General features: G+C 43.5%; 1 protein-coding gene across 2 annotated transcripts in view; it reads right to left on the reverse strand.

The window, feature by feature from the left end:
* The window catches only part of MYLK (myosin light chain kinase), a 160,921-nt gene that overhangs the window by 130,299 nt on the left and 17,160 nt on the right, over positions 1-13,462 (reverse strand). For both annotated transcript variants that reach the window (XM_056861086.1, XM_056861087.1), the window contains exons 4-5: positions 10,947-11,112; positions 8,786-8,951 (exon numbers count right to left, since the gene is read on the reverse strand). In XM_056861086.1, the coding sequence (XP_056717064.1) occupies positions 8,786-8,951; positions 10,947-11,112 (332 nt within the window). The remainder of the gene's footprint in view (positions 1-8,785; positions 8,952-10,946; positions 11,113-13,462) is intronic.

The raw sequence follows: 13,462 nt of genomic DNA on the forward strand, positions 1-13,462 counted from the left end.
AGGTTGGGAAATTCCTGGAGATCTGGTGGTAGAGCCTTGGGAAGGCAAGATTTGAGGAGGGAAATAACCTCAGCAGGGTATAATGCAATAAAGTCCACCATTCCAAAGCAGCCATTTTCTCCAGGGGAACTTATCTCTGTCATCTGGAAAGCAGTTGTAATTCCAGGTGCTCTCCAGCCCCCACCTAGAGATTGGCAACCCTGGTTTCCCAGGAGGAACTGGCTGCTTTGGAGTCTATGGTCTTATACTCCTCTGAGGTCCATCCCCTCCTCAAACCCCACCCTTCCCAGGTTCCACCTCCCAAACCTCCAGGAACTTCCTAACCTGGAGTTGGCAACCCTATCTCATTCCCACTCAATAGCCAACCTACCTTTATCTGCACCTCTGTCTTAAGCTTTCCCTCTTCCCCAGTCTCGCAGCCTCTACCTAGGAAAACTATGGCCCAGTTCTGGGTTCTGGCTGTTGGGCCAGGCCCACTTGCATAGTAGGGAAGCCTCAAAGACTTTTGGGGTGGCACCTCACTTTCCCCTGTATCTCCCTCCCCACATTATTTCCTTTCCCCCTTCTCCTGTCAACCCCCTTACCTGTTTCCCTTTCCTCGCCTCATTCTCTCCTTCTCAGCCATTCACCAACCTACCCTTTATCTGTCTCCAGTCTTCAGCTATATTTATTATTTATTTACTTCATTTATACCCCACCTTTCTCCACAGTGCGGACCAAAGCAGCTTACATTTTTCTCCTCTCCTCCTTTTTTATCCTCACAACACTGTGAGGTAGGTTAGGTTGAAAGTATGTGATTGGCCCAATATCACCCAGTGAGCGTCCACAGCAAGATGGGGATTTGAACCTGGGTTTCCTAGACCCTGCTCTGAAGCTCTAACTGCTACACCACACTGGCTCTTATAGAGTGGCTGCTGTTGAAAAATAGCAAGCAGCCAGGCCTAGTTGAGTCATGCAAATCGGGTGGTATCAAGTCACCCAAATGTTGCTTCCAGGCCTAATGTTGCAAACCTCCAGGTACATTTTGGGGACTTTATGGTCTGTAAAAGTGTTAAAAATCAGCTTTATGTTTCACTATACACTAAGCCTACAGATTGTAACTCTACACCAGTGGTCGGCAAACTCACCAGTCAACAGAGCCAAACATCAACAGCACAACGATTGAGATTTCCCTTGAGAGCCACCTAGGCTCCGCCCCCTTTTCCCTCAACCCGAGGCTATAAAGATCCTTTCCCCCGCACCTCTTCCTCTCCTTGCCAGGAGAGTTGTCTCAGAGGGCGGGGGCCTCGTCGTTGCCCTCCCCTGGCTCTTCCACCCGCCCTCAGCCCATCTTGCGTGGGGTGGGTCTTTCCTTCAGGCATCTCCTCTCCGCGCCTGTTACCCCCACCGTCCCGCCAACCGTTTCCCGGTGGGAGCTGGGACTGGAGCCGCACCGACCCCTCTGCCTGCCCGGCGCCTCCCTCTGCCATCGCGCTCCCCCCTCTGCCTGCCAGCTGATGGGCAGGCTGTTCGGCCTCTCCCCGGGGACCCGGCTGGCAGGCCAGCCTGGGGGCCGGGGGCCGTTGCGGCCACTGCAGTGCCCCGTCGGCCAGGCGTGGTCTGCCCGGACCGGTTCTCCCGCTCGCCAGCTGACTAGCGGGCCAGTTGGCGGTTGTGGGGACCTCGAGCCCGCCCCCCCCGGGTGCTGGGAGGTGGCTCTAGCGGGCTGCCGCTTGCCGCCTCTCCAGGCTTCTCTCCAGGCGAGTGGGGGTCCGAGGGCTCTTCCCCCCTCCCCTGTGGGTTGGCCTTGATGGCCCGGGGGCAGGCGGGCTGTGACCGCGCACGCGCGGGGGAGCAGAGCCCCAAGCGGGACAGGCTGCGCCTGTGCAGAGGCGTCTCGGAGGAGGAGGAGGGAGGGGCGGCCGGCCGGCGCAGCAACAGGAGAAGCACCGGCAGGAACCGCGGCCGCCCGGGCCCCGGGGGAGACTAATCAGCAGGCACGACGCCCAGGGGCAGAGCCGCACCCAAAGGGCCAAAGGGCCGCATGCGGCTCGCGAGCCACGGTTTGCCGACCACTGCTCTACACTATCAGTGTTATCATCCACCTTCCCTAAAGAAAAACATGCTAGTTGGTCAGTTTTTAAGATTAAAGAGAAATTGTTCCTTTAATGAGGATTATCACAGAACGTCACAAAACTTGAGCTTAAAATTAATTAATAGGGGCTATCCTAAAAGGATTATAAACTGTTCCAAAAAACGAGCTGATAGTTATGAAAGAGAAATACTCTTTAAACCATAAGATAAGAATAATGAACAGAAATGGGCAATCAGCCTGAGATATTCCTCTTTAAATTATCAAATTAGAAATATCATACATAGATTCTGGCCAATTATATCTTCAATTCCAGGTTGTGAACAACCCCCAGTGATAGGATATATGAGAAATCAAAATTTAGGAGATTTTTTTGGTTCACTCTGACATGAATAAACCATGGAAACCACAACCAATTCTAAAAGGAATTTACAGGTGTGGACATTGTAAAGCTTACAAATATATATTAGAAGCAAAAGAGATTAAGCATCCATAGTTTCCAGAATTAGGAACCAAATTAGAGAAGTCCCCTTAGTGCAACATTTTATAGATTATAAACATACTTAGAAAGACATAACTTTTCAAATCATATATAAATTGGACAGTAAAAGTAAAGATGCCCAGAAATGTTTATTACAACAGGAAGCAAGGCTTACTTTTAAATGACAGAGTTTACATCCTAGAGATCTGAATATAACTTGGGATCTATCTAGTTACTTGTAAGTAAATCAAAACTGAATGATCACACCTGAATGTCATTGAAGTAGAATAGAACATTCCTTCCAAAGTAAGTAATCAGTTTGCAAATAAGCCCCATCAGAGTGCTCTGTAGGTCTATTAGAATACTCTTGTTTGGAGATGCAAACAAAGAACTAGGAAAGGTGATTATGCGCTGATAACTCATATGGACAACGATGCAGCATAGCCAAAGGTAAAGATAATTCAAAACTTTGTTTTTGCAGAATGTTTTTATAAAATGTAATTTGAATATAATGTCTTAATTGTTGTATTTTCTGATAGAAGCATTATATAGGGATTTGAGGAAACTCTATGTGTGTACTAATATGTCCCATTAAGATCCAATTCAGGTACAATACTATAATACACATTAAGAAGTATATATAGTTTTGAAAATTTTGGAAGCAATAATGTTTAAAAAGAATTTGATTTATTTTCTGTAATTTTGTTAGAAAGAAGTTTGAGAATGTTCTAAGGAAGTTAACCTCTACGAAACAAGTGAAACCTAGGAGATTGTTAACAACTTAAACACAGAGTTAACCTGCTACACGAAGGAGGCAACCTGCTACATATAATACATGAAGAAGTGTTGTATAAAAAAAAGAAAAAGCAATATAGCCTCCATTTATTTTATATTTAGTCTGTATTAAAAGGTGTTAATTTATAAGACTTGTATTACAAATGTAATATGGACCTTACTATCCAATTGATATTCATGTATATACAAATACATGTATGAACACATGAATATTCATTAATACATTGTGAGTCTTGAATATAATTCTGTACCAAAGGTTGGGTAAAAAGGTAAAAGTCCCCTGTACAATCCCATACATACAGAAAATCATTGCTTCCAAAGGAGACGTATTTTTAAAGCCATACATAATATTTCTGTTATTAGATTAGTAATCTACTGACCTTAATTATTACTGCCTATATAATATTAAAAAGTTAAAACGTAAAAGTCCCCTGTGCAAGCACCAGGTCATTCTTGATCCATGGGGTGACGTCACATCCCGACGTTTTCTAGGCAGACTTTGTTTGCGGGGTGGTTTGCCAGTGCCTTCCCCAGTCATCTTCCCTTTACCCCCAGCAAGCTGGGTACTCATTTCACCGACCTCGGAAGGATGGAAGGCTGAGTCAACCTTGAGCCGGATACCTGAAACCAACTTCCGTTGGGATCGAACTCAGGTCATGAGCAGAGTTTGGACTGCAGTACTGCAGCTTACCACTCTGCGCCAAGGGGCTGGGTACCAGTTGATATATTGTTTGTCTTGCACATTTAGTACCTGACTCCCCACCTAATTATTGTTCCCCTGGAGAAAATGGCTGCTTTGGAGGGTGGACTCTATGGCATTATATTTGGCTGAGGCCTCTCCCCTCCCCAAACTCTGCCTTCCTTAGACTCTATCACAAATTCTCCAGGAATTTCCCAACCTGGAGTTGGCAACCCTAGCCAGGCCTTCCCCCCAATTAATCCTCCTTCAAAAGCCAAAGTAGGCCTGGAAAGAGTCCTGCCTTCTCCCCCTGCCTTTTGCTGAGAGAACCAAGCCTGGAATACTGTAGTTGCCTAGCAACAGACACTGAGGGAATCTGTTGCTTAAAGCTTTAGGCATTCTTTCTATCATTTTTGGTTTTTTAAACCCTCCAATGTATTTTTTTAATTTCACATTTTTCTGTAAACCTAGAGCCCTTTTCCATTAGAAAGAGCCATCTTGCTTGTTCTCTGGATTTAAGTATCCTCAGATTTGGTCGACTTCATTATTAGTGTATAGATTAGTTATGCTTTGGGGAGCAGCATCACTACGAAAAGAAAAAAATCCCTTTAAAGTAATCGAGCAACACTAGAACATGCTCAAGAAACATCAAAATCCTCCACATTGCTTTGTGCAAAACAGCTGGCTTCTACTTTGGAAAGTTTTAGCAAACCCTTGAATAAGATGAGAATGATGGGTAACACACTGGACTGAGGAATCCAGAATGGGCCAGAGGTCATCACAATTATGCAGCAAGACCAAGAGTCATCTGGGACATACCCAGATTGCACTGCATCTAACAAGTTTTGTCCCAACCGGAATTTGAGATTTCTACATGAATTCTAGTCAGGGTAGAATTTGGAATGACTGCAAATTACTTCACCCTTATTTGGTAACAGAATCTCTGTCTCTCTTTTTAAAGTTATGAAATAATTTCAAGCAAACCTCCTCTCCCTATATATTAATTTTGTTTTTTGACTAAGATTGTCATGGGTCTGCCTGCCAACACCTCCCCAGATGAGGAAAAGGCGGAAGAAGCCGGCTCCGGCCCTTGGAGGCCGCAGAAAGATCCACCAGACAAGGTAGAGACTCTGTCTGGCGCAGAAGGGGAGTCTCAGGCTGAGGTCAGCGCACCATGCCCTCAGTCTCACAGCCCAGGTTTCGAGGCTGAAACAGAAGCACCGCGGCCACCAGCCTCACCTCCAGGGCTGCCAGAGCTTTTAGAATGCCAGAGAAGGCATTGAGTCACCACAGGATCAGGGCTGACCGCCACAGAGGCTGCTCAGCCAGTGTTGAGTGGTACCTGTCTGTGGATGACTCGGCCAGTGTTGAGGAGTTGCACCTGCTCAGGGTTTCCCTGATAAGAACAGCCAGAGCAGAGTGAACCAGTGTGGAAGCAACTTGTCCACAACCCTTGTGTACCTGCTGTTGCTCTGCTCTTTAGAACTCTGTCTGCTTGACCTTTGGACTGGATTTGGACTTTGTTGCTTGGGTTTACCGCTGACCTTGGACTGTGACCTGGCTTGTGCTTTCTGGATTTGCCCTCCTGTTTTGGTGCTTGAACTCCTAATTACTTGCATGCTGACCCTGGACTCTGCCTTGGACTATGCTTACTGCCTGCCGCCCCAGATGCCTGCCTGAACTTGGACAAAGATGTATGCAAATTGCACGTTACATAATATTTGCTTTGGTAGGAAATAATCAACAAAAAAGAAAAAAGATCACAACCCTTAGTTCGCCTTTGTGTTCTATTTGCACATGTCACACAGAGGAACATGACGACAGAGAGAAGACATGTCATTTTACACATGCTGGTGTGGTTTTATGCTCCATTAAGATGCTGTTCCTTTGGACCTATGTACTGCACTTAACTTGGTTGCTGATTTATTCCCTGTGGCCATGGACTGCTTTCTTGCTTTTGATTGTATTGGAAAAACACAAGCATGTCATCTCAAATGAAATCAAGGCCTTTATGGTTGCAATATTCTGGTGCTCTCATCCCCACCTCAGACAAAGAGGTCCAAGCCCTTGTATTTAGTACTTCATTCTATTTAGTTCTTCATTCTATTCCTCATTTTGTGTTATGGGGCTTTAAAAGGCAAACTATGGAAAAACAGGCCTCTAAAATTAAGGGGAGACTATATCCCCCCCCCCAATGGAGGATATTTCAAGGGATGTTGAATACACATGAACACATGAAGCCCACTTATACTGAATCAGACCACTGGTCTGTCAACGTCAGTATTATCTACTTAAACCAGCAGCAGCTGTCCATAGCCCCAGGCTGAGGTCTTTTACCTGCACAATCCTGGGCGGGTGGGGTGGGGTGGGGTGCTGCAGCTGGAGACACAATGCCTTTTCCGAGAAAACCTGTGAAATTCTCCATTGAGTTCCAGGGGGCGACGCCTGCCATTTTGCAGGAGTAACTTGGCACCTGCAAAAAGGGGTGTTCCCGGGCCAAAAGGGCTTAGGGAGTTGACAAAAGTAAGCTCCGCCCCCAGGAATGCCCCCTTTGAGACTGGCGCGAGCCCTTGCACTGGAAAACGCTGCTGGCGAGGATGTACCAGAGCCAGCGACTTGTACTGCAATGTGGCTCCCCGGAGTCAGTGTAAGTGGCTCCAACACCGGCGTTGGAATCATGCTGGTGCCTATCCCCTTTCACACCTCCCAATTAGGATTGCTCCCTACACTACCTACTATCTGATCTTTTTAACTAGAGATGCCAGGGATTGAACCTGAGACTTCTGCATGCCTACCAGAGACACAGCCCCTCTCCAACTCCTCAACCACAAGGAGCTTGCACAACAGTGAAATATTTGATACAACTTGTGACTGAAATCCAGAAATGTACTTGTATAATATAGCTGTAAATGCCTTTTGGTATCAACAAGTGACCAGGATATTTATCTTACGCTCCATGCCTTACACAGCAAGCTTTGAGTATACAAAGAGAGGTCTGTCAGAAGTCTCTAAGTTCCATCTGACCTCTTAGTTTGAGGCAAGAATGTCTACAGGCTAAGCCTTGGAATTAATTAATCCTTGATTTATCCAGAGTTAAACTGGTGAAAAGAAAACCCCCCTCTGAGGACTAGGCCATTCAGAAGCAAAGAGAGACATGGTTCCTGTGCCTTCAGTGGTGTAAAAGTCACAAATGCATGAAATTCTCATCTACACAACTTTTAAAATTAGGTATTCTCTTTTGCACTAGCATTCTTATAGTGCTTACACTATAGAAAAATCTTTCTTTGGATGCCCCAGATTCAAACAGAAAGAACTATGCAAAAGAAGGCTTACCCTTCAGCCAGACAAGAGAAAATGACTTTGATGCAACAGTGCCCAGAAGAAGGCATTTCTACTAGTATCAGAGAGTTTCTCAATTTCCATTAACTTTTTCTCCATCTCACCTGTTGCACTGCCATTTTCCACACAATAAATATGACATTCCCTGATCCTCAAATGTATTTTTGGAGCCTGCACTAGGGGGAAAAGGATGAGATCACAGTTCCATGAGTGGACCTTCTCTCAGGGACAAAGTCATTTGCTACTGAAAAGGGTTACTGTCTGAAGAAATAAAACAAGCTGCATCTTAAAAGAAAGACAATCAGATAAGACACAGAAGAAGGATTTCAAAAACCGCAGCTGTTTTTCAAATGACCCATTATTACATGACCCTGTCACCTTGAGGCCCATTTGCTCTCCTTCCCAGTGGAAAAATAAGCAGGAGGGGGTCTCTTGGAAAACATTTATCTATACAAAAAGTTTACATGGTTTGCTTAAAAATAACAGTAATTCCGACTGCATAACACTTCACAGCACTCTTGAGTATCTGATTTTGCTGGGCAATGAAAAGTATCACAAATGAGTTTTTGGAGCTGTAAAATGAATTGATGGAGACAAGAAAGCTAAACATATAATACTCCTTGGTACTGAAAGCCCTTGGCCCAAGAGACTCCAAGAGACAGAAAACTCCTAAGTGGAAACCCAACCACCATTTAAAATTCAGGGAGGAGAAACAGACAATGGCCAGTGTAGCAAAGAGAAAAGAAAGGTGGATGTGGATTGTGGGTATCTGTACCCAAGTCCCCAATCAGCCACTGAGCTCATTATGGGATCTTGGCCAGTACTTATCAGAAAATCCCACACATATTGCCCTGAGCTCCATGTAGTAAGGGCATTATATAAACTAGATAGCTATGTAAATAAAATAAGTACATAGCCATTATACAGTAAAGGTTTGGATTTTACTGTATGTAGCCAAGGATTTATTGCCTTTTTTGTCCAAAGAACTGAGGAAAGTTTTTTTAAAAACTGGTTTTGAAAACAACACACCGTTCTGCTTTTCTGGAAGTGTAGGTGAGGGGGTTACCCACATATATAAAATTATATTCAGAATCACAAATAAATCATTTTCACAGTTGTTGAAATTAAATGACCATAGGATTAAAAAAACAACAACAACAACAACACAAGATTAAGATCCAAGAGGACTAAACTAATGAGAAAAGCCTCTGGAAAATTTGGGCAGATATTTCCACTAGATTAAAATGCAACTTTTTTAAAAAAAAAAGTGGAATGGTGCTCATGGATCAACTTTGGAAAAATTCAGAGGAAAAAAAATAGGGGGGGGGAGAGGACCGATGGGGAGGGATTGGCTCAGCTCTTGGAAAACCTCTAGCTGGCATGCCCGCATTCTTTCCCTTTTAGTCTGTTTTAACCATACCTTGAACCATCAGCTCTGCAGACACAGAAGCCTTCCCAGAACTATTCATCAGAGTGCATGTGTAAATTCCGGCATCAGCCAGCTGAACATTCTGCATCTCCAAAAACTGGATGCCTCCTTTCTCGTACATGTTGAAATGATCATTTTTCTGCATCTGACAATCACCCTGCACACAACATGAAAAAATTATGGGTTTATTAAACAAAATCCCACCAACTTCTAACAACTGTTTAAGTGACTTAAGACCTTGTGTTGTGCTCACAGTTCATCTGCTCCTGAGAACCCCATCACTTGCAAAATAATTTCTAAATTACATGACATTGAAATGCAAATTCTTCAGGTTTGAGTGATATAAATTAAGCAAAATTATGCCACTTAATTGGGTTTAAGAACAAAATCAATACATATGGTGTTAGAGGCTCTCACTATTGAATGCTTTCATCCAGTCTTCCTTCCTGATAAAGAGGATATACTAGGAGTTACATGAGTTACCCATGGGGCTGAACAATGCCCTTTCTGCATGCTGAACAAGACAGCATAGACAGGGTCCTGTGGTGGTTGAGATTGTTATTTTCAGTCTTAGAGGACATTTGTTTCTTACTCAACCCTTTCAATTTGGATGCAGATCCTCCAAACATCCAGCCAGACATCATCAAACATCCTGCTTTCCCAGCCAATTCAGGCATATCTGATTCTTGTGAGCCTCTATTCCATTTTGGCATGTGGCCTAGTTATGGCATATGAGCTGTGGTTTTGGTTGACACTGGCCATTTATGCTTGAGTACTTTGCCTCGCATTCTTCAGGGATTCGTTAGAGTTATTCATGATTTTTCCGACCTTCAGAAGTCAGTGTGCAGCCACCACACACTTGTCTCATGGTTTCATGAAACTGCTTTAGCACGAATTTAAATTTTGCTTTGACAACAAAGGAAAGCTAATAGAGGCAATTGTGCATACTCTTAATGTTGGGTTTCTCTCCCCATGCCCATCCTCGCTTGTCCCTCCCTCATCCAACCCCTCCCCACAAGCCATTTTGGTGAGTTTCAGCAGCATGTTTTAAGATCTTGAGAAACGGAACCAGCTGTTTCTCCCCCCTCTTGCCTCATACACATCCTTTCTGGTCAGTTTCAGCAGTGAGAGATCTTTATAGTTTGCCAGAGCTAGACCCCTGCTGCCTTGAGATAGCCAGAAACAAATTGGGGGGGGGGGGTCCTTATCTGCTTTGGCTGTAAAATAGCCACTAGGATCAAATCAAATGTAAGAATCCAGCTGCAAGACTGGCAGGGGCCAGGGTAGGGAGACTCGGGAAAAACTTGGTGCTCCCTTCCCCCCCATTTGGGCAATTCAGTGGTAAATTGCCTGAATGGGGGGGGGGGGAATGCCAAGTCTTTCCCTCGGCTACTCATCATTTATGTACACTATTTTAGTGTTTTATCCTAAAATTCCACTGTAAAACAAAAAGGGGGGGTTGGACATCCTCTGCATGCTTACTTGGGAGTAAGCACAGAAGGATTTAGTGGGACTTGAGTAAACGTGTCTGGGAGTAAGTCCCCTGCCCCAGTCAGTTTCAGAGTGGGAGTTTTCAGACATCAGGGCCTCTCGGTTAATTACATATTAAAGAACCCCATTGTGGGACTGGCAGGGGCTAGTGATGTATTTCAAACAATGAACCACAGCCAATTAAACTGCCTTTTCAGGGGGGAGGGACTCAGAAACTCCGTATTTCTCTGGGGATGAATAATTGAGCACAAGGTACTCCTGGAATATCTTCGGGGCAAAAAATCCCCATGCATAGTTTTGAGAATTTGGATCAGAAAACTGAGCATCTGGAGAGTGGTAAACTGAAGCATAAATGTCCATTATCTTCCTAGAGTTAAACTAATTTGGCTTTATTGTTTATGTCAGTTTTGAGTTTTTGGCTTGTTCTACCGTCATATGCAAGATATGGATCTGTACTCTTCCATCATCATAAGTTTAGTATGTCCTAATTAGATCATTTTGCATGGAATAGCTATTAAACTTCTCAACACTATCTGTTTAAATAAAGCCAGTTTTCCCATGTCAAGTCAAAACATCTTAAATAAAAGAGCAATGCATAAAGAAACTTTGAATGTCATTTTGCTTTAGTGGAGAACAAGAATAGCTTCACAGGCAATCATACCTTGGACCACGTTACTTGAGGCGGAGGCCGACCTGTTATCTTACAGGAGAATTTACCAGTCTGTCCCTCTCGTACAATGACGCGATTGGGTTTTGTAGCAAACTTGGGCGGACACTCACCCCAGATGCTGTGCCGTTGTTCCACAGGTGGAACAGAAAGTCTGCCACTGGACAGGAAACAAGCATTGGCACTGATTAATAATATTATACATTTTTAAAACAGTATCACCACCTGAACCATACTGCGTTTATAAACTGTTTTCATGTGACTAAAACAGACAGGAGCCCCGTGGCGCAGAATGGTAAGCTGCAGTACTGCAGTCCAAGCTCTGCTCACGATCTGAGTTCGATCCCGATGGAAGTCGGTTTCAGGTAGCCGGCTCAAGGTTAACTCAGCCTTCCATCCTTCTGAGGTCGGTAAAATGAGTACCCAGCTTGCTGAGGGTAAAGGGAAAATGACTGGGGAAGGCACTGGCAAACCACCCTGTAAACAAAGTCTGCCTAGTAAAGGTCGGGATGTGACATCACTTCATGGGTCAGGAATGACCCGGTGCTTGCACAGGGGACCTTTACCTTTACCTTTTTAAAACAGACAAGGTGACAGAAAATACAGTGCACCTTTGTGAACTTCTTCTTCTGTTTTGTACCAGGGTGCAAACATGCAATGAATACAAAACTGAAGGGTGCACAGGTATAATAATATATTTTGCAAATATGAGGAAGCCCTGACCCAATCTTTTCCCAGCCACCATGTCAGAGTATTTCAAGGGAATGCATGTCAAATTTTACTTAAGAGTTCTAATCAGACCTGCCACAACATGCATGCATTTTATTTATTTCCACATACAAATACAACAACAGCAAATTATGCTAGTGGGACAAAATGCTGCGAAAATACTGTAAAATTATCATAATACACTTTCACAGCATATTGGAGGATGCTCCCTGATTGAGGGGATGCAGGGAAGATGACCATATGAAGATCACTGCGAGAGGTTTCTCGAAGAATTGAATACCGTTTTAATACATACCTTCATTCAAACTACACAAAACACAAACATGCAAGTATACCCTTTGGCAGCTCTAGTGGATCATAAGTAGAACCAAATAGCTTAAATTACAGCAAATAAAATACATGCTCTCTTTTTTTGGCCAGATTTCCCCAAATTATTCCACAACACAATGGAATTACTGTCAACTACCTGATTTAACTCCTATAATCATTCAGGCCTGTATATGCAAACTATGTTATACCAATAGCACTTGTGTTTATCTGATATTGGAATATTTTATATATCCCTGGGCCACAGATACAAAAGGAATTAGTGAAGCACCTTAGAAAGGAGACCAAGCATGACAACTCTGTAGAAAATTCAGAATTTGTTTTGAAAATGTCTAGGATCATGTCTAGCTCAGCTGATGTCAAATAAATATTTATCACTATTCATTTTTAGTATTCAGATTCTACCCATTTTGACTGGTCACTTCCAAAAAATGAAAGAAGCAAGATTAGAATTTCATGCATCTGCAAAAATAAATGAGAAACTGCCACTTCCAGTATTTTTCTTTTGGGTGTTGCTCTTTTCACGAAATATTCCACATAAGGCAAAACAGGCACAAACGTTTAATAAAACAAATTCAGTAAGAGCAGAGATGGGCCACTCCTCTTGCATTTAGAATCATGCTGGAAATATTCTATGGCAAGATAATTTATGGGTACACTTTCAACATAAATGTAACCTATACAGCCACAAACAGATCCCATGACATGTTATGATGGAATGATGTACTGAATTTCTATTGTGATTACAACATTTCAGTCAAAAATCATTCTGCGGCTTGGCTAACATTTTATATTTAGGAATCAATTTCTAGCAGATTGGGAAATGTAAGAAGTATCTTCTTGCCAGCTGATGCAACCAACTTGCTACTAGTTACTCCAAACCTCTTAAAAATCAGGAGATATCACTTCAAAAAAATCACATGGTTAGCTTAGGAATTACTGGAGTAGTCTGGAAGCTGCAATTGGTACAGAATGATGCAGCCAGAGCACTGATTGGAATGGGCCATCTTGTTCCATCTACACTGGCTCCCACCCAATTTGCTTCTGGGCCAAACTCAAGGTGCTATTTAAAGCCCTATAAAGCTTGAGGCCAATGTATCGGAAGGACCACCTACTCCCATATGAACTCACCCAACCACTCCAATCACCTTCAAAGGCCCTGCTTCACATGCCCCTGCCATCTGAGGTTAGAAAGGGCCTTCTCGGCTGAGGTGCCGAAACTTGGTACTTGCTCCCCAGGGAGGTTCATTTGTCTCCCATTATCATTGTGTCTACCAGCGGGTAAAGACTTTTGTTTTGTTTGGCATTCCTTCACTCTTTTTAGCTCTCCTCCCTGTTGGGGTGTTTTTATGAGTGTATGTGTTTATGCGTGTTAATTGTTTTAAATATTTTATACATATTTGTATTTTAAAAGCTTTTTAATGTCTGCCCCCTTGGAGACCATGAATTGGATA

Source organism: Euleptes europaea, chromosome 15 (assembly GCF_029931775.1).
Source record: "Euleptes europaea isolate rEulEur1 chromosome 15, rEulEur1.hap1, whole genome shotgun sequence".
NCBI lineage: Eukaryota > Metazoa > Chordata > Lepidosauria > Squamata > Sphaerodactylidae > Euleptes > Euleptes europaea.